Source organism: Hippopotamus amphibius, chromosome 8 (genome assembly GCF_030028045.1).
Source record: "Hippopotamus amphibius kiboko isolate mHipAmp2 chromosome 8, mHipAmp2.hap2, whole genome shotgun sequence".
Lineage (NCBI taxonomy): Eukaryota > Metazoa > Chordata > Mammalia > Artiodactyla > Hippopotamidae > Hippopotamus > Hippopotamus amphibius.
Genome location: NC_080193.1, coordinates 71,691,472 through 71,710,838, shown reverse-complemented (window position 1 = coordinate 71,710,838; position 19,367 = coordinate 71,691,472). Strand labels below are relative to the sequence as shown.

Genomic DNA, 19,367 nt, shown 5'->3' with positions numbered 1-19,367 from the left:
CGGTTGCTCCTGATCATATTCCTGGCCTTCTTCTCTCGAGTGTTTACATAAACTCTCATGGATGTACATTTTCAACCATGGGTTTCTTTTTTTTAAGGAAAAACTGTTTTGTGGCATTTCTTCCCATAGCACTCGCCAAAGTGGACAATGTCAGATACTTAGGGCAACAAAAACTATAGGTATTGTACAAAATATAAAACACAGGCAGCAGTACCTCACGGCAGGAGTGGTTTGAGCATCCTGAATCCCATGATTGTGAGCCCTGGGCTGATGGCACCTGCCTTGTCCTCCAGGGAGGTCTCCCAAATACCCAGCTCCCAGGCTTCCCTGGAAGCCACCAACTACCATTTCCGGCACGATTCCTGGAGATACCATGTGTTAGCTTCCCACAGTGCCATAACCAACAGTGTTTAAACCAAAAACACGTGTTTATTCTCTCACAGTTCTGAAAGTCGGAAATCCAAAATCAGTGGGTCGACAGGGCCCTGTTCCTTCCAGGGGCTTCAGGGGAGACATGCTCTTGTCTTTTTCAGCTTCTAGAGGCCATGTGTGCCCCTGTCTCAGGCCCCTTCCTCCAATCACCACCACCTCTGCTTGCATTGTCACACCCCCACTACTGGCTCTGATGTCCTGACTCTCTCCTGTGAGGGACCCTGTGATTATAATGGGCTCACCTGGATAACCCAGGACACACTCCCCAGTTTAGTCCATTTAGGTTGCTATAACAAAATGCCACAGACTGGCTGGTTATAAACAACAGAAATTTATTTCTCATGGTTCTGGAAGCTGAAAGTCCAAGATGAAGGTATAAGCAGATTTGGTAACAGAGGATGTTCCACTTCCTGATTCATAGATGGCCACCTTCTCTCTGTGTCCTCACATGGCAGAAGGAACAAGAGAACTGTCTGAGTCTCTTTTATGAGGGCACTAATCCCATTCATGAGGGCTCCACCCTCATGACCTAATCACATCCCAAAGTCCCCACCTCCTAATTTCATCACTTTGGGGGCTAGGAGCTCAACCTATGAATTTTGGGGGGATGGAAACATTCCATCTATGGCAGTCCCCAGCTCAAAATCCTTAACTTAATCAAATCTGCAAAGTCCATTTTACTGCATAAAGTAACATATTCACAGTTTCCAGTAATTAGTTCAAGGACGTCTTCAGGGGGGGCATTGTTCAGCCTGTCCTGTACGGTCACACGCACATGCACACACGCACATGTACATCCCTACTATTTATGTCCCCTAAACTATAAAAACTTTTCATCGGCAGCATAAAAACATCTGAAAACATGAACGGACCTCAGTGAGTGACTCATACAAAAGAATATGCGATGCAAAACAGGAGACAGTATGACAAAGGCAGATGATTTTAATATATTTCCCTAAAAAAGTAAAAGCAAAAGGCTCAGAGGAAGGCAGCTTCTCTCCCGTGTAGTGTTCACCCAGGGCTTGGCCATGTGGGGGCCTGCTCTGACGGGTGGCCTGAAGGGGGGAAGAATCACCGAAGTGCAGCCTGCAGGAAGGGGCAGCGGGGACCTTGGGGAGCTGATTGTACGACGTCTCCGTTCCAGTTACAACGTGCAGCCCTTGTAAAAATGTACCCAGTGTGGCTTTAGGGTGAGCGGGAAAATCTCAATCCTGAAATATTTAAAACACCACACTGATTTATTCCCTTTTCAGGAAAGCTGTCACAGTCCATTTTATTATTTTTTAAAGGAATGAAAGGAAACATGATGCTTTCCCTGGAGGCCAGTTACGGAGCAGCCAAAAGTTAATTATACGAGATATGTAATTAAAGTCATTCTACTTAGAATCCAATTGTCTGCTGCCTGGATAGCTGCCACAGTCATCATCATCACCATCATCATCCAAGCCCCGATTTGGCCCAACTATAGGGGGCCTGCCCCTCCCTCGTGTTACAAAGGATCCCAGAACTGGTTGATGAGGGCACTATAAGTTTTGATTAAGACAACCTCCCCCAGTACTCCATAACCACTGTCAGCCACTGTTTGTCTGGTCTCATCTTTGCTTCATTCTCTCCTCTCCAATTAGACCCAGGGCACTGCCCTTCACTCTAAAAGGCCCAATAAAGCTTGTCCTAACAATAACGTATCATCTCCACTTTCAGCAACAGAAAACACCCGGAGGACCTTGGGTTTTGTACGTTTGTCTTCAGCCTCCCCAGCTGGACTCTAAGGCAGGGGCGAGGGTCAGCATGGCTGTCCTCCCTCCCTCCCCCAACAGTCTCTAAACTCAAGTGGGACTGTGGAGACTGATCTCCTGTGTGCAGAGCAAACCTTGAGTCCCAGTTGTACTCCCCGTTCTATACTGATTTACCAGTACTAGTTCTCCAAGGAGCTCGTGCTTTGGAAGGCAGGGTCTATGCTTGCTTTATACATTCTGTCCCCTTCTGGCACTCAGCATTTGGTAGATGCTCATCGTATAGTTCTTGACTTACTGAAATGGATTTCAGAAGACCCTGTAGGGACATGGGCCTGTGTGTGTCCAGGCCTGCTCTTCAGTATACTGGGCCTTACTCCCTAGGAGAACAGGGCTTGGTTGGAGGGTAGGATGCACGCCCTGGTATACCTGGAACAACACAGAACAGGTTGGAGCAGATACCAGCTGAGGGCTGAGTTGGACCCTTCCACCCATGTCTTCTCCATATCTAGTGTTGCCAGGGCTCTTTCTCAATCCATGCAAGGGGCTGGGTTTGGAACATCACTGAGGTCTTGCCCCCCGGCAAAGGCTTGGAACCCACAGGACAGTGTGAAGCAAAGCAGCCCTCCACTGAAACATGGAGCCAGGAATGTCTGCCCCGCTGTGTCCACAGTGTGTGTAAGAAGGAAGAGTGAGTGGATGGCTAAGGGAGGTGTGCCCCTTAGGGCCTCCCTAGGCTTTTCCTGCCTAGGAGGCCCTACCCTAACCCAGCAGGCACCCAGGCCCTTGCACCAGGTGATGGTAACCAGCTGTTAGGCTGCCCTAGACTGAAGAGTGCCCAGAGCCCTGACTTGGTGGTACTGTCACCAGGTCAGTGAGCCCCAGACCAGGACAGGACAGCTTCTGGGACAGCCTGTGCAGTTGTGTCCAGGCGCAGGAATGGCTGAAAAGATAGGAGACATCTCCCCTTCCCTGTTCCAGCCAGAAGCCCTGGGTTGAGCTTCTCGGGGTAGGGGAGGAAGGAGGGGGGGAAGGACACCTGATGAATTGTGTCCACCTGCTCTTTCCCTGGCACCAGCACTATTCTGCGAGGCTTATTACTGAGTCTAAGCTCATACTGCTTGCCGCTCGACAGGCCAACAATTCAAGAGACGAGCTGTTGGGGCAGGAATAGTGACTTTATTCAGAAAGCCAGCAGAAGATGGTGGACCAGTGTCTCAAAGAACCATCTCACCCAAGTTGGAAATCAGGCTTCTTTTATACTAAAAGGGGAGGCTGTAAAGTCCTAGTTCTGGTCAGCCTCCGAAGGGATGTGTTAATTTCTTCCTTCCTGCAGCCATTCACAGGTGGGATGTTTCCTGTGAGATAAACAAAAGTATTGTAGCTTAATGCTCATTACCTAGGAGGCAGGGTTCCTAGGGATGGCCCATTATGTATAATTTAAGTTTATAGGCAATATCACTTTAGTGATTAACTTGTAATAGAACATAAAGTTTCTTCCTTATTATAGGCTCACAATTGGTCCTCTACCCATTCCTCTCATATGTTCTGATGCACATGTGTGTGTGCGCACACACATATACACACAGACGATGGGCACATGATCTCAGCCCAGCCATTCTCTCCCAGAGAGTATGAAATTTGGAGGGAAAGGACAGCTCCCTCTGTGGCCTGGATTGTAAAGATGTATCTGAAGCCAAGCTCCAGCTCCATGGAGGCATCTGGGAGGACAAGGCCAGCCCCCAGAGGCCAAGACTCAGACAGAGCCACTGACAGCTAGAGGCAGGGCTCCCGTTTCCTTAGATTCTATGAACACATCTAGTCTTAAATCCTTGTGCTTAAGCTAGTGAAAGTTCAGTTCTAAAGGAGCGCGGATGAAAACAATTTGCTTCTCCGGGAATCAGGAGGGCCAGGTTTGCCCCTCTCCTGCCGCCTAAAGGACATGGTGCATTGGTTGAGAGCCAATCCCAGTTCTGCCTTCTTGGGCAGACTACTTAACTTCTGTGCCTCGGTTTCCTCATCTGTAAAATGGGGATAATGAAACACCTGTTTCATGAGGTTGTGGTGAGGATTACGTGAGTCAATAACCCCGTAAACTCTAAATAAGGCTCAGGTGAAGCCATGAGGCAACCTCATGAAATGGAGCTACAAATGGCTTCATTTATCCACAGTGGTGAGATTTGGGCCACCATGGGCCCATGTGTGCTCAGGCCATCCTGTAGCCGTTGTTCCTGAGCAAGACAAGTACTCACGCCAGGCCACTGTACCTCCACTCACTGCCTGCTCCAAGGCCTTATCTCCCGTCACCAGGACTTCTGCAACAAGCTCACACAGCACTTATCTGCAGATGTGGTTTGACCACCTCTTTCGTGCCAGGGGTGGGGAGGAGTGTTAGAAGGATGGGAAACACAGAAGAGGAGGGCCTGAGGAGCTGAGCTTAGGGAAACAGGCATCAACAGTGTCTTGAGCACCAGAAATTAGGAAGCACAGGGCTTCAGCAAAGTCACAGAGGGGCACCTGCACCTCCCAGACTTTGGGCCCTCTCTGAGTAAATGTGTCTAAGCTTAGGAAAATTTAGGAGTTAGCTGGGTGAAGAAGGAGGAAACTGTTCCCAAACAGAAGGAATACCACGAATTTTGTTCGTGACTGGTCTTCCTGACTCGGTCTCCTCTCTGCCTAGTGCCCCTCCCACCAGCTCTCTCAGGGCCAGAAGACTCTTTTAGAAAGGAAACTTGATATTGCCACTCCACCGTTTAAAACCTCTCGGTGGGGCTTCTGTAAATAAAATCCTAACTCCTCGGGTCTTTCCTCCCTGTCCACCAGGTGAACCTCTTCCCTCAGACGGCTCACTCCTCCAGGAGTCCCGCCAGACCCACCAGAGCGCCTATTACCAACCACACCAGGACACGAACGGATGTGAGAATAAATTGTACTGCAACGAGCTAGAAATTATAACAATTTGAAGCAGATTTTTAATTTTTTTTGCCGCACCACGGGGCAGGTGGGATCTTAGCCCCCCCCCAGGGATTGAACCCCGGCCCCTTGCATTGGAAGCATGGAGTCTTAAACCACTGGACCACCAGGGAAGTCCCTGAGACAGATTTTTAAAAGCAAGTACTTTACAAAAGTGTAAGAGATAAAAGAATTAATAAAAACCGTAGGACAACAGGAAAGGGCCCACCCATTCCACTGCAGGATCCCTGGAGCACCCCGGGGGTTGGTGACTACAAGTCTGACCGCCCCGCCCACTCCCGACACTGCGGGCTGTGGGGCGGCCTGCTCCTCCGCATCCTGACACTGTGATGGGCACACAGAGGGCCACCCCATCCACCGAGGCAGTCAGTACCGGCCTGGCAGCCCCTGCAGGCCACGCTGCGCCGGCACTCTCTGGGCCACAGGCCCAGACCTAGCACACGACCAAATAAATGGAGGCAGGAACACAGCGAAGAGCCCGGGGCGCGGCTGTACGCAGCCTCGGGAACTGACTGGGAGACCCCGCCCGCGGTCGCCGCTGCTGGCCAATCAGCGGGGGCCGCTAGATCCGTGCCCGCCCCAGGTCGCTCCCGCAGCCAATGAGCGAGGCCCGAGCGGCCGGCCGTCGACCCCAGGCCCGGCCGGCTCACGCTGCTGTTCGCGTGTCAGGCTCCAAATAAAGTTCTTAGGGGCTTTGAATTTTTTTTTTTAAAGCGCCCGCTGCAGTCTCGGCCGCCTCGGGTGAGAGCGGCGGAGTCCCCGCCCCGCCACTTCCGGTCCCGCCGCCCGGAGCCGGTGCGGCTGTGAGGGGCTGCGTTTCGCCGCCGCCGGCCGGCCGGGCATGGTGTTGGGCGCCGGGCCCGCCTCGCCTGTTTCGGGGTGCCCAGGTGAGGAGCGCGCGGCCCTTAGACGGTCGAGGGGCGGCCGCGGGCTGGAGGGCGGCTCGGCTCCCGCGGCGCCGGTGCACCCGGCGGGCGGGCCGGAGGACGGGCGGTGCCGGGGCCGCCTCAGGCCGCGCCAGTGCTCACGACTGGGCGCCGGGCGCCGGCGGGCGGGCGCTGCGGGGCGCGGGGCGCGGGCCGGGGTTGCGGGCCCGGGGCCGGGGCGCTGGCCGCGGCTGGGCTCCAGGGACAGTCCGCCCGAGCCCAGACCTGTGCCGGGCACACACACGGCCTCGCTTGCGCCCGCCGTCGCGGGGGAGCCGCGAGCCGCATTGTCCGGGAGGAAACGCAGCGCCGAGCGGGCCCAAGGTCACCGGCCCGACGTGGCCGGAGGCAGCGGGACTCGGACGCGGGCAGCCGGACTCCTGACCGCCTGGGATTATGGCTAGGCCAGGAGGGCGCTGAGCGTGCGGAGGAGCGGGGCTGCCAACTTGCCCGGGGCTTCCCCACAACCGGGGGCGACCGCGGCTGGTTTGGAGGGTCTTCCGGGGGCAGAGGAGCGGGGGAGACGTCTTGAACCAATCTGTACGGCCAAGTCTCTGCTGGTGTGTAATCTTGGGTGTGGCCCTCCCCTCCCTGGGTCTCAGTTCCCTCATCTGTCGCAAGAGGGGATCGGGCCCGCCCCTCTGCCTTCTCTCCAGCGCTGGAGTGGGGTCAGGATAGATTGGAGCGGCCGGAGAAGGGTCTTTTGGGGAAGATGTAGGAATCTGGATAGTAATCTGTTATCCTGAGGAAGAAGCAGGATTTGGTGGTGAAGGGAGGGAGGCATTCCAGACCTGGATGTCAGATTGAGCAGAAGCTTCCAGAAATGAGCGGAGTGTTGTTGAGGAACAGGGAGGAGGCCCACCTACCTTATGCAGAGGATTCCTGGCTGGGTAAGGGGATGAAGGCAGGGGAAGGGCGAGAGTGGGGGAGATGTTCAAAGACAGAAATCACCACCGGGCTAAGTGGTGTGGGGCTTAAGGACCTTCACCTGGACATACCTGCCACTCAGATAGTAGGCAGTGCAGGAGGAGACAGGTTTACTGCTCAGATAAAAGGATTGGGCTCCAAAGGTCATCATTCAGCCAACCATGGAGCCAGGTGGGAGGATCCTTGGGCCCTGGCATTCTAAAGGAGGAGGGTGGGGTGTGGACTTTTTTGTGTCCTGATCTGGGCCTCTGGCTGGAGAAGTTAGTTGTCCCTTAGTGACCTGCAGTTTCATCTTTTACACTCAGATTGGGACTCTTCCAAGGCAGGAAGAATTGTAAATGAGGAGTTCCTCACCCCGTGAGCTGGCTGGCCCCTGGACAGGTGACATGGCCTGATTTTGCCACTGCAGGCAGGAACACTGAGTAAATACTGCTTGATGATGAGACTGGTAGATAGCACATCAGAATCTTCTTGAACAGTCTAGTCTGCAAGCAAGTCCCACCCAGAGGAAGAACTTAAATGGGCCAATTACAACTTGTGGAATTTAGAGACTCCGTGAGCTATTGCATGTAGTTGATCTGTTACTGAAAATGCTGCCACAGTCAGTAATTTGCAGCCAAGGGGAAGTTTAGTTTTAAACCAGGTCTTCAAGGGATGAAGCATACTGAAGAAGGAAAAGAAAATTCTGAAGCAAACTGCAGGTGTTCAGCTAACCTGACAGCTTGAATAATTATTTTCAGGTCTCTTTGTATAGAGTTAATTTAACAACAATGAAACATTCCCACATTAGGCCTTTGGTTTATCCCTAAAGTGGTGTGTGAAAATGTTACAGATGATGCAGAAATAGATGGTCGTTATATACTTAGATTTCTTAGAATGTTAGGAAAATAAGTTTTGTCTTCTATGGAAAACAGAACACCAGTGTTTTCTTTTGTATCTTGCGTAGTCAGTGTCCAGTGTATTTTATTAAGGGCTACAGACTTGTTGAAGATGGGAAACCAGGAATCTGACTCTACATGGAGTTGCGTATGAGGCATCCTCTGCCCACAGAGAAGAATTTGGTGTGGGCTGGGAGTGTAAGATAATTAAGCAGAGTCCTCAGACTGCAACCATGCAGAAGGATGTCTTGGCGTGAGCCTTTCTTAGTGTGAGTCTTGCCAGGACCTTCTGAGCAGCTCCTTCAGTGCAGGTCCGCAGGGAGCTGGGTGCAGACCAGTCATGCGCGCTGGGACTCACGTTTCCACTGGGCTCTTTAATATGACTTTCCTAGGGTACTGCCTAGCCAACTCTCTTTACACACGCTGTGCTTTTATTGTTTGGCATGTTTGTATTACCATGGTCAGCTAGAGGATAAAAACCAAGTGGACTTTGTATTAGATGCATATCTTGGCCCATCATCAGGTGACCCCGTCATTGTGGCAGGACTGATGTGCTCAAGTCTAAGTGCCTGGCAGTGGGCTTGCTGGGGAGGCTGACACTGCTTTGGGATCAGATCTGCTTGAGGGGTTACAGACTAGATCATTGAGGGTGGCGGGGGAAAGGGGAGAAGTTGCTGAGCAAGAGAGCCTGGTTCTAGATGGTGCCGCTGTCTCTGGTAGCTTGTGGGCTGGAGCCCCCACAGGAGTTCCTGACTCCACCCCACCCACCCCTAGCCCCCCCTTGTGAGGTTACTTGGTAAACTGAACGGGTAGTCCCCTGCCCTGGGTGAAGCTGAGATGATGTGTGTTCGTCAGTTATGGTCCTCTTCATATGGTCCACCTGAGGAGATAGCATGGTAGAGTTGGAATTAAGAAACAAGTGATGGACTTCCTAGGTGGCGCAGTGGGTAAGAATCCGCCTGCCAATGCAGGGGACACGGGTTCGATCCCTGCCCCAGGAAGATACCACATGCCGCGGAGCAACTAAGCCCGTGTGCCACAACTATTGAGCCTGTGCTCTAGAGCCCATGAGCCGCAACTATTGAGCCCATGTGCTGCAACTACTGAAGCCCATGTGCCATGCTCTGCAACAAGAGAGGCCACCGCAATGAGAAGCCTGTGCACCACAAGGAAGAGTAGCCCCCACTCGCTGCAACTAGAGAAAGCCCGTGTGCAGCAACAAAGACCCAACACAGCCAATAAAATAAATAAATTGATTAATTTAAAAAAAAAAAGAAACAAGTGATGGTTTGGTTTCACATTTTTGTCGATTTTATTGAGGTATAACTGAAGTACACTAAACTGTACATATTTAAAGTATACAATTTGATCAGTCTTTTTTTTTTTTGAGATCAGTCTTAATGTATGTATATACCCCTGAAACCATCTCCACATTCAAGATAAAAACATTCCCATCATCTACATGAGGGAAAGTGGTGTTTTTGTGGTGACCTCTTCTAGCAGCTGAGTGGCCTCAGACAACCAGTTCCTGGGCCCCGGTTGTCCCAGAGTCCACATCCATAAAAAAAGAGTAGGAGTCAGATTTGAAATTCTAGAAGCTTGTGAGCGCTAATGTGTAATAGAACTATCTTTTGAAGCATTTAGACTGGTGATTCTTAAAGGGATCAGGTGTGTGTGTGTGTTTGTGCACGGGCCCTGTATGGTTCAGAAGATAATATTCAATATGTTTTCATGGTACAAATAATAGAAAATCTTACAGTCTTTGTGGAGTAGGGGGGGATACACAGAAGATGGTGTGAAAAGCTGTGTGAGGGACCTGGGTTAAAATGGTTACAGATACCAGTTGGGGGAGAGTTATTCCTCTAGTTTGGCTATTAAGATCTTGGCCTCAAACTAAAAGTTCTGTGCTTAGGTCATGTTTTTCATATGGAAGTTTTAGATCATTTTCTTTTGAAAATGGTCAGAGTGGTATTGAAAGGAAATTATATTGAAGCAACAAAGGAAATTATGAAAATGTTGAGCTGGTGACCAACATTTGTCCTCAATCAAAAGGTGTTCCAGAATTCCTCTCCAAGTGGTAAAGCAAGCAAGAAGAGTTAGGAAGCCTGTCAGATGAATGGTGGATTCTATTAGAAACAGAAGGCAGATTCTAGAGGACAGTTCTGTCTGTGAACAATGCTGACATCTTTAGTCCTTTCTCCCAAGCAGTCAGGTGCATCACCTGTGTTAGGTCTTTATTATCCTTCCCAGTGAGCTGTCAGTGAGGGAACCTGAAACATAGGTGGGTTGGAAGCAGCCAAGTGAAAAGAATCTAGTTTGGGGCATTAATTATAACTTCATTATGTTGCTGTTGCCTAACAATGTAAGTACAATGCAACATAAATAAACGTGAAGATGCTTATTAAAGTTCTAGCCACATCTTTATTAAAGGAAGGAGGAGAGAAAGCATTGTGGCGTTCCTCCTCACTAGAGGCGGATGCTCCCCTCAGTCTGCGATGGGCCACACCCGCAGATGCATGGTCCCCATAGCAGGGACAGGCAGACCTCCTAGTGGACAGTGGTGGGCCCACATGGAGCCCATCAGCAGAGGCTGCCCTAGACCATGAGCACCTGCAACCTTGGTCACTGCTACATCCCAGGGCCTGGCTCCCAGTGAGTATTAAATGCTTGGCTCTCCCTTTTTAAATTTTCATTCATATTTTAAAAAATTAGATTTAGAGAGGCATAGAGATTATCCAAATTCACAAGGAAGAAATCCAGTCCTATTAATGTACCTTACATGCTAGATTTTTCTATAACTAAATTATGGGGGAAAAGATTAAAAGTCACCTTACATCATTGTCTTCACTGTCCAGGCGCTGTCTTAACCTGCTTTTGGTCTTTCAGGATAAAGGTAGCAGTGATGCTGACACTGGCAAGCAAACTAAAGCGGGATGATGGTCTCAAAGGATCCCGGGCGTCAGCCACGGCCTCCGACTCCACTCGGCGGGTTTCTGTGCGAGACAGGCTGCTTGTTAAAGGTAACGACCATCCATGTGAGCTGTTGTATATCCCGTAACAAAATGGCTGGAGGGTCTCCTGGGATACGAAGCAGCCTGTTGCTGAATACAAATACCTGTTTGAAAGTATTTTTAAATATAATTGCTTATCACCTACAACAGAAGGACTTTGTACTGTGCACACACACTGTGGGAATGCTAATGACATGAAAATGGTATTAGAACGGGTGTCTTATCCACTTGGGAAAGTGTCTATAGGGCCTGCCAGAATGCTAGTAGAAGGAAGAAGGTACCAGGAACCAGCAGACCTACGACTCTGGGCTCAGTGCTGTCATCATCTGGCATCATGTGCGTGTGTTTGGGAGTGATTTCTTCCTGTCTTCTGGACTCCTCAGCACCAGAGTGTCTGACCTATAGAGGGAGGGAGTGGAGTTCGGTGATCTCTTAGGATTCTTCTCTCTCTTATTCAAGTCACAGTCTGAGGAGAGCCTTGTGCAAAATTGGTTCTCGTCCCAGAATTAATAGCAGAGTGTCCTAGAGCAGCAGTCTTTGGAGAAGGGCTGTATGATGTGTGTGTGACTATGCATGTGTTTGTGTGGAACTTTTGCATTTATTGATTGAACAGATTTATAACTATTGAGTACAAAGGCAGTTTCCTAGGGTCATGGGGACAGCAAAAGATGAAACAGTTTCTGCCTTGAAGGAGCTTACAAAGCAGTGCTTACATTTGCAGCACTTTTTACTTTATGACGTGTTGGCATTTTTTAAAGTATAAGGCGCTAGGAAGCACAGAGGGTTAAGTAATTTGTTAGAACTGCCTATTTTCATGTTGTGTTAGGTGGACACCATGGGGGTTCCTGGCATTTGCATGTGCAGGAACAGATCTGATGGTGGGAGACCTGGTGTGTATGAAGGCCCTGTGTTGGGCCTTCTCAGAAGCAAAGCTCTGCTGAGTTTGGGAAGGGGTGGGAACAGGAGGCCCCGGGTTCAGGGAGACGTCAGTGGTGCACTCTTCCCAGTTCTCCCTCTGGCCCTGAATCCTGACTGAGCTCTGGCTTTCCCAGCCTGATGGATGATGGGTCAGAGATGGAGTAAGAATCATTTTTGATATTTTCGCGATATCTTCTATGTCAGGGAGAGCTTTAGACTGTATTTGGTTTGTTACAGTGCAGGAAGGTTTACCCTGTGGGGTCTGAGGGTGGGGCCTGGGCTGCAGCCGCTCACTAGGGTGGCCTGGTAGGACTTGAATCTCTTTTCTGGACACTGGCTCAAGGGTTCCATCTACAGAGGAAGCCAGAGGCCAAGCAAACCAGCAAAGGGTTTGATGCGTGGGCTGAAGTCCTTTGAGGGGAGGGTGTTCTAATGCCAGGGGGCTTGCAATGAGGAAGGGGTTGCAGTGGAGGAAGGACAGCTGGGACTGTGCCATCTTCTTTCCCATTTCCTTGTCATGGTTGACAGCTGCTGTTGTCCACTAAGCACTCGGGTCCAGGCCCTCTGTTGGGTACTTTATAGGGCAATTCTTATTTGACTGTTGCTAAGCCTCACTAGGTGGGTGGTCCATTTTATAGCTGAAGAACTGAGACTCAGAGGTTCAAAAACTTGCACAGGTTGCAGCTTTATTGCAGCAAGACAGCCAGACCCACATTTTGGGGTAAGGCAGGCACTTGGGGGACAGACCCAGGAGCAGAACAGAAGTGGGAGCCCACAGTAAAGAGAATTCAGGGAGGCGCAGAGGCTCCACCACACCTCCTCCACCTCCTCCTGCTCAGAGATGCCCCAGGGAGCTCTCAAATGACTCGAGGGCCTGACGCAGCCCAGGGGAACCCATTGAGGCCCACAAAGCCAGACTCTGCCCTGGCTCCTAGGACAGGAGAGGGGTTTACAGGGCCCAGCTGAGGTCCTTTGATCTTGTGCGACTTATCAAGGAGGGGTGCAAAACCTTCTCGTGAGGCCACCTGTTTCCATTCTCCCAGAGGCACTGGGGATTATTAGATTTCTGGGCCCCAGAGCACTTGCAGTTGATGGGTGGTTGTAGCAGGGCTCAGTGTAACACAGCCCTCACGTGACCTGCTCTCTCCATCTGCCTTGAGGGTGGCCAGGGTGGGCCGGGCTAACTGAGTGGCGAGTAGTTTGGGCTTGTGGTGGAGGGTAGATGGGGAGGAAGAGTGGGCCTGACCTGAGAGAGGAAGCTGTAACAAGAGTGTAATAGCTTAATAAAGAATGCTCCGGGGACTTCCTAGGTGGTGCAGTGGTTAGGAGTCCGCCAGCCAACGCAGGGGACATGAGTTCGAGCCCTGCTCTGGGAGGATCCCACATGCTGCAGAGCAGCTAAGCCAGTGTGCCACAACTATTGAGTCTGTGCTCTAGAGCCCGTGAGCCACAACTATTGAACCCATGTGCTGCAACTACTGAAGCCCACGTGAGTAGAGCCCGTGCTCCGCAACAAGAGGAGCCACCTCAGTGAGGAGCCTGCACACTGCAACAAAGTGTAGCCCCTGCTCGCCACAACTAGAGAAAGCCCATGTGCAGCAGCGAAGACCCAACACAGCCAATTAAGTAAATAAATAAATAATTTATAAAAAAAAAAATGCTCTGATTGGTGACAATTGCTTGGTCCGCACATAGAGTGCTCCTTGACTTGGTTCGATGTGGCAGCAGCCTTCATTCTGGGGGTTTCTGATGGTCAGGTGGAGTCTAGTGGAGTCCATGGCTGTGGTGGGCCTGGTGAGGCACTTGGAGGGATGATTATTGTGAGAATCCCTTCAAGGCGAAACTCCCCTTTCAGGACTTGGAGAAAAGTAGGTTGTCCGACCGAGTTCAGCGAGATTGCAATAGTCAGGACGTCATCCTAGGCAGTGGCTTTGGCTCTGGCTCACATGAGAATGTTACTCATGAGGATTAATAAGTTGTAGAAAAGTGTATGAATGTGACTTTGGGACTCGGTGCTGTGCACTGGGTTCCTGGGAGTGGGGAATTTGGCATGCGGTGCAGTTTTTAAAGGGTATCCTTGGTACTGATAACTGAAGCGTGGTGAAGGAAGCAGGAGCAGGCCGAGGGGGAGGGAGAGTGCTGACCGAGGCCCCACGACAGCCTCTGCTCTGGAGCAAGCGTGGCCCTGCAGAGCTGTCTCCAGTTGGGTGAGCTGGTCAGGCCTTCCTGCTCTGTGCCAGCCGGTCGTCAGATGGGTCTGGCCTGAGGCGGGGGCTCTGTGCAGCCCACACAATCCCTGGAAGGACTGAGCGCTGAAGGCCATCTGCTGAGAGCCCTCACTGAGAGGGCATTTGGGCCATGTGTCCCATAGCCTAGAGGAAAGACCACAGACACTTAACAGGCAATAATTGTTTAGTGGTCCATTACCATGCTTGATTGCAGCAGGGGATCTGGCTTGGTGCAGATGGCTGTAGAGTTAACATGGGAGACTGGAGGTTGATGGGGACAGCTGTCCCTAGTGGTGAGGGCCAGTGGTGGCTGCACAACTGAAGCTTCTGTTCTTTTTCTTGGAAAAAGAACAGAAGCGGGCCCAGTTCTGAAGGTGACAGGTGGAGTCAGCTGTCCCTGGGAATACCATGGCCTGCCTTGGAGCAGCCAGCCAGTGTGAGGCCTCTGTCATGCTGGTGCTGTGGCCACACAAGCTCTTCATTTGCACCCCTGGGGTCATTCTCAAGGGCGTCCTCCAGGCTGGAACTGGAGAGATACTTGCAGCAGCAGTCCCTGGAGGGTATAGAACAATCAAGTGTTTCTGGGCTAGGACTGAGGACTGCTGTTTGCTCTGAATCCTGGAGCTGGGGACACTGGGGAGAGAGAGTGTCAGACCTGTGCATTTGCTTTTGGCCCCAGCTCAGGTCTGGGCCTGTCTGGTAACCATCACCAGTGTCTTCAGCCACAGGGCAGATGGCGCTGCTTTTCGGGTGGACCTTTGTGGTTCCACTGAGTCCATCAAGTTCTGAGTCTGATGCGCCCCACCTTCCAAAAAAGCCTCTGGGCAGAATAACCTGTTTTCTTGTCTATCTGAAGCTTGGCACTTTTTGTTTAATGTGAACATGTCTGTGTGTCTCCATCCTTTGACTTGTTCACTTGACAAAGATTTTAGTGCCTGTTTTGTGCCAGTCTCTTGTTGGTGACCCCTAAAGACCTCAAGGGGCTCCAGGCAGGCTGGCAGGAAGACTTTGCTAAATGTGGAGATTTGGAATTGAGCTGAGTTCAGGACCGGGTCTGGAGTTGGGAACTAGAGGGGATGAATCTACAGCCTTCGTCCCATCAGCCCCCGTGCTCCATGTGGCTCCTGGTGTTCTCTTATTTCAGCAGCTGGGGCGGCTGTCTGTGCTCCGAGCCTACTCTGCAGAGCAGAGAGATCTGCTGCCCGCCTGCATGGGCTTCCCAGTATCCAGCGTGCAGGTGTCTCCACGAGGTGCCACATGGGGCCTCCCTTGGGTGAGCGCTTCTGTGTCCATATGAGTGGACCAGTCATGTGGTGTTACAGGAAGGGCTCCAGTCCAGGGCGTTTGCTGGAAGAGTGGGTGAAAGAGAACCATTTATTGTTCTCCAGAGCTGCTGTCTCCATGCCAGGTCCTGCCCAGGACTCTGGAGGTGGGCTCCGGGTATTCAGAGCCTTTAGCAGTGTGTGAAGCTGTGGGCTGTGTGTTACAATATGTATTTCAAAAAGTAGGGCAGTGGCCCAGTGAAGAGGAGTCCCGCTAACGTGGAGTAATGCAGCTGGCCCAAGGCTAACCTTTAAATGCTTTGCAGGGTTAAATACCAGTGAAACTGCCTGGGGAATTTAGCGGCCCCCTCAGTTGTACGGAATCGCCCAGGAGTGGGGTGGGCAGGGAGAATCTGTGGAAGATAAGGGCTCAAGTCAGCTTTGTCTGCTCAGCTTGAAAGTGGGTAGTGAGGCTTTGGGGCTCCATTCCCATTGATAGCAGTCTCTCCTTCAGGGACTGTGCTGGTTTTCAGGGTTACGTCCTTGCTCCCCCAGAGTGTGGAGGGGGCTATGAGTACTCTGAGCCTGCACTCTGCATTGTGCTGCTACAAGACCCTTAGACTGAGTGGAAGGGCTGTCGAGGGGCTCAGTGGGGGTCTCGGGCAGTAGCCATGCCATCTCTGGGGATGGGATGATCTGTTGGGGCAAGTGTCCCCCGATAAGGGCACTGTGCGTGGATGCTGGCAGTGTAGAAGAGGTGCTGAAGACATAAAGACAGACAGGAAGCTAAGAGATAAAGTTCTAGTTCAAGAACTCTAAGAAATCTAAGAGGTAGTGGTTCAGGTGGAAAGAGGTAGGTAATCAAGTCTCCTGGGAAGTAGCTGACTTACCTGGGTCAAAGGGCACAGCTGTCCTGCCTGGTATACCTGATGGGACTTGGGGCTGGCTCTTGCTAAGCACCATTTGCATCTAGGATTGGCATTTGTCTTAGTCAGCTCAGGCTACCGTAATAGAATACCACAGACTGGGCGCTTAAACAACACAGATCTATTTCTCATGGTTCTGGAGGCTGGGAAGTCCAAGATCATGGCATTGGCAGATTCAGTTCCTGGTGAGGGCCCTCTTCCTGGCTTGTATGCATCTGGTGTCTTTTCCCATAAGGGCACTAATCTTATCATGAGGGCCCCACTCTCATGACCTCGTTTAACCCTAATTACCTCCCAAAGGCCTTACCTCATACCATCACATAGCTGCTGGGGGTTTAGGGCTTCAAAATAGGGACTTGGGCAGGGGACACAGTTCAGTCCACAGCACCTTGGGAATGCCTTGGTCCCCAGCTGTATGAGGAGAAAAGCTCCTCATGTCTCGGATGCTCACACTGAGAGCACCGCCACCCTGCAGAAATTGTGCTTGTTTTTCAAGCATTTCCTGAGCACTCCCTGTGTGCCAAGCTCAGGCCCAGCACTGGGGTCCCAGGGCTTGGTCAAAGTGTGCAGCCCCTGCCACAGGTTCAAGTGGCAGGCAGTGTGGAAACAACTAGAGCACTGTGTTGTCAGTAGCCCACAGCAGAAGGGGGTGAGTACGTGCTGTGTGGGGGCCATTGTGGTAATGGGGTGGATTTTGTAATCTGATATTTCAGTGTAGTCATGTTTCAAGTGGGCTCTGTGGTTTGATCTTTATTTAGAAAGGAAAAGAGTCTAATTTCTCAGAAGGAAGTTGTGCAGCCACTTAATTGTGCAAGGTGCCAGGTGCCTCCCCAAAGGCTGGGCCGGTGAGCTGCAGAGGTGTTAACATCTTTGGAGCAGGTGAGACTTTTGCAGTTTAAAAATATCTGAATTTCTTGTTACCTTCCAGGTGTTACTGTCTTTCAGGCAGGGAGGTTATGCAGGGAGGGGCTGCCGCTTTGCCAAGAGGCCTCTGGAGCACGTGAAGCAAATTGCTTGTTTCTTTGGTCATAGTCTTCTTGTAGCTGGATTCTGAGGTGGCTACTGCTGATGTAAATGAATTATTTGCCATCATTTGAAGTGTACAGAAATTACTTGTCATTTGTGACAACTCCCTGAGAGGAACGCTGCATTGTCATTTGTTTATCTTGTGGACTAGCTGCCAAGCGTCTTTTATGAAATCCTTGTGCCTCCAAGGTCGTACTCCTTGCCCGCACTGGTTCTTGGAGCAGAAGCCTGTAGGGACCCTGACTATGGTTGGGGTCATCGCTGCACTGCGTCTGAGGGCTCTCCCTGGCTCTTGTCCGCCTTCCTTGAGTGAGTTACACTGAATGTGGAAATGCAAGCATAACACTCATTTTGGACGTTAATTCAGACCGCAATGTGAAATTATTAAATCCACCTATGTAAATAGCTGTGTGTAAATGTTTTAGCTTGGCAAAATAGCCTATAGCAGTTTCCTATACCTGGAGAGAACAAAAAAAATCGGAGGCCTAGGCCCCACCTAGGACTTTTGGTGCAATTGGTCTGGATGGGGTGGGGTGGCAGGATTGTTTCAGTGGGTGCTAGGTTGTGGGGATGGATGCACAGCTCCAAATTTTACTAAAAATCACTGAGTTATACAGTTAAAGTTGGTCTGTTTTATACTATGTAAATTGTACCTTATCAAAGCTGTTTAAAAAAAAAACAAAAAGAAAACTCCCCAGGTGATTGTGTGCAGCCAGGGTGGAGAATCCCTGTCCTACAGTGAGGCGTTCTCTGGCCGAGAGCCTCTCATCCCCACACCCCACCCTGTCGTGCAGGGTCTGGTTCTGTTGCTCAGTCATCACGATGGCCTGGTCAGTGCCTCCCTGCCCTCCTGTGTCCAGACCTCACCTTGTCCCTGTTCCTTAGCACTAGACTGTCATCTCAGATATTTCACTTGTGTCAAGTGGCCCCCTTTCAAATCCTCTGGGCATGTTTTCTGTTTCACTGGGTTTTCGTAAAACTGGATGACCAGAGTTCTCATGACAGCAGTAAGGATAGGCCTGCCAGAGAAAACCAGGTTCCAGTGACCAGCATCCATCTCTCAAAAGAAGAGTCCTCAAGAAGAGTTTCTTGTAAATTCTGATCAACAGAAAGTTAAATAATATAATAAATATGTAAATAGTATTTGCCTTAAAACCGTCTAGATTTAATTATATGGATATCATTTATTTAAGTGATTAATATGCATGACGTTTGATAAAATGTGTGCTTTTTTGGTAACATGAATTCCCACTGTTGGAGCAGAGCCTGGCCCCTGATGCCCTCTTGGTCAGAGGGCCTGGTGAGGGGGCCTCAGAGCATTTCTTTACCCATGTGCTGCTTTAAGGGAGGGCTAGCGTGGGCCAATCAGAAAGACGAAACTGAAGATCATCATGGTTGTTACAAGTATGATACTAGTGAACCTTTCATAGGATCATCATCATTTTGTTTTAAGTGCATATATTCTAGTGTAGGCTTGCAATTTATTACAGACTTGTCCTTTTTCCTCTCCGTAGCTCCTCCCTCCTCTGCCTCACCTCACTTTTCTGGATACCCATCCCAAATACCTAGACCCCAAAGCTAATATGTTTAGTGAGCCACTGTCTCTACCCAGATTCTCAACTAGCTGATGTCAGCGGCCTGTGCCTTTCCTAAACTCTTAGCCTCAGAACACCCATCTGCCAGTCTTCTCTCTAAAGCACTCAGCTTTGCAAATATAGTGGCCCATCCCCACCCCTCTGCCTCTTCACTTTGAGTCATTTGCTTCTCAGTGTTTTGTAGTCAGGTTTCTGTCTTTCCACTTACCTTCTTGCTGTTTTGAATGCCCCCAGCAGGTCCCTTCCACATCTCTTGGCCTTGCCTCAGGCCTCCATTCTCCTTGGACCAGTCTGTCCTGTCTACTGAATCACTCCTCCATTTCAGCCCATTTCTTATCGGTGACTTTCCCTGCTTCTGTCCTCTGCTTTCTGCCAAAGTTCTTTCTTCTCACCAGTCTCTCCCCTTTGTTGATCTCATGACGTCAGGTAGCATCACTCTGCAGGGGCACCTTGGCGCCATCTCAGACCCTCCACCCCAACCTCCCCACCCCCACCCTGCTGCCATACCTCAGCTCTTTAATAGCAGGATGGT

At 50.7% G+C, this 19,367-nt stretch overlaps 1 protein-coding gene across 5 annotated transcripts in view; it reads left to right on the top strand.

Moving 5' to 3' along the window:
* The window catches only part of UBE2F (ubiquitin conjugating enzyme E2 F (putative)), a 90,904-nt gene that overhangs the window by 30,945 nt on the left and 40,592 nt on the right, over positions 1-19,367 (top strand). For all 5 annotated transcript variants that reach the window (XM_057745961.1, XM_057745963.1, XM_057745958.1 and 2 more), the window contains 3 exons: positions 4,989-5,081; positions 5,853-6,025; positions 10,756-10,889. In XM_057745961.1, the coding sequence (XP_057601944.1) occupies positions 10,772-10,889 (118 nt within the window). In that variant the 5' untranslated portion in view covers positions 4,989-5,081; positions 5,853-6,025; positions 10,756-10,771. The remainder of the gene's footprint in view (positions 1-4,988; positions 5,082-5,852; positions 6,026-10,755; positions 10,890-19,367) is intronic.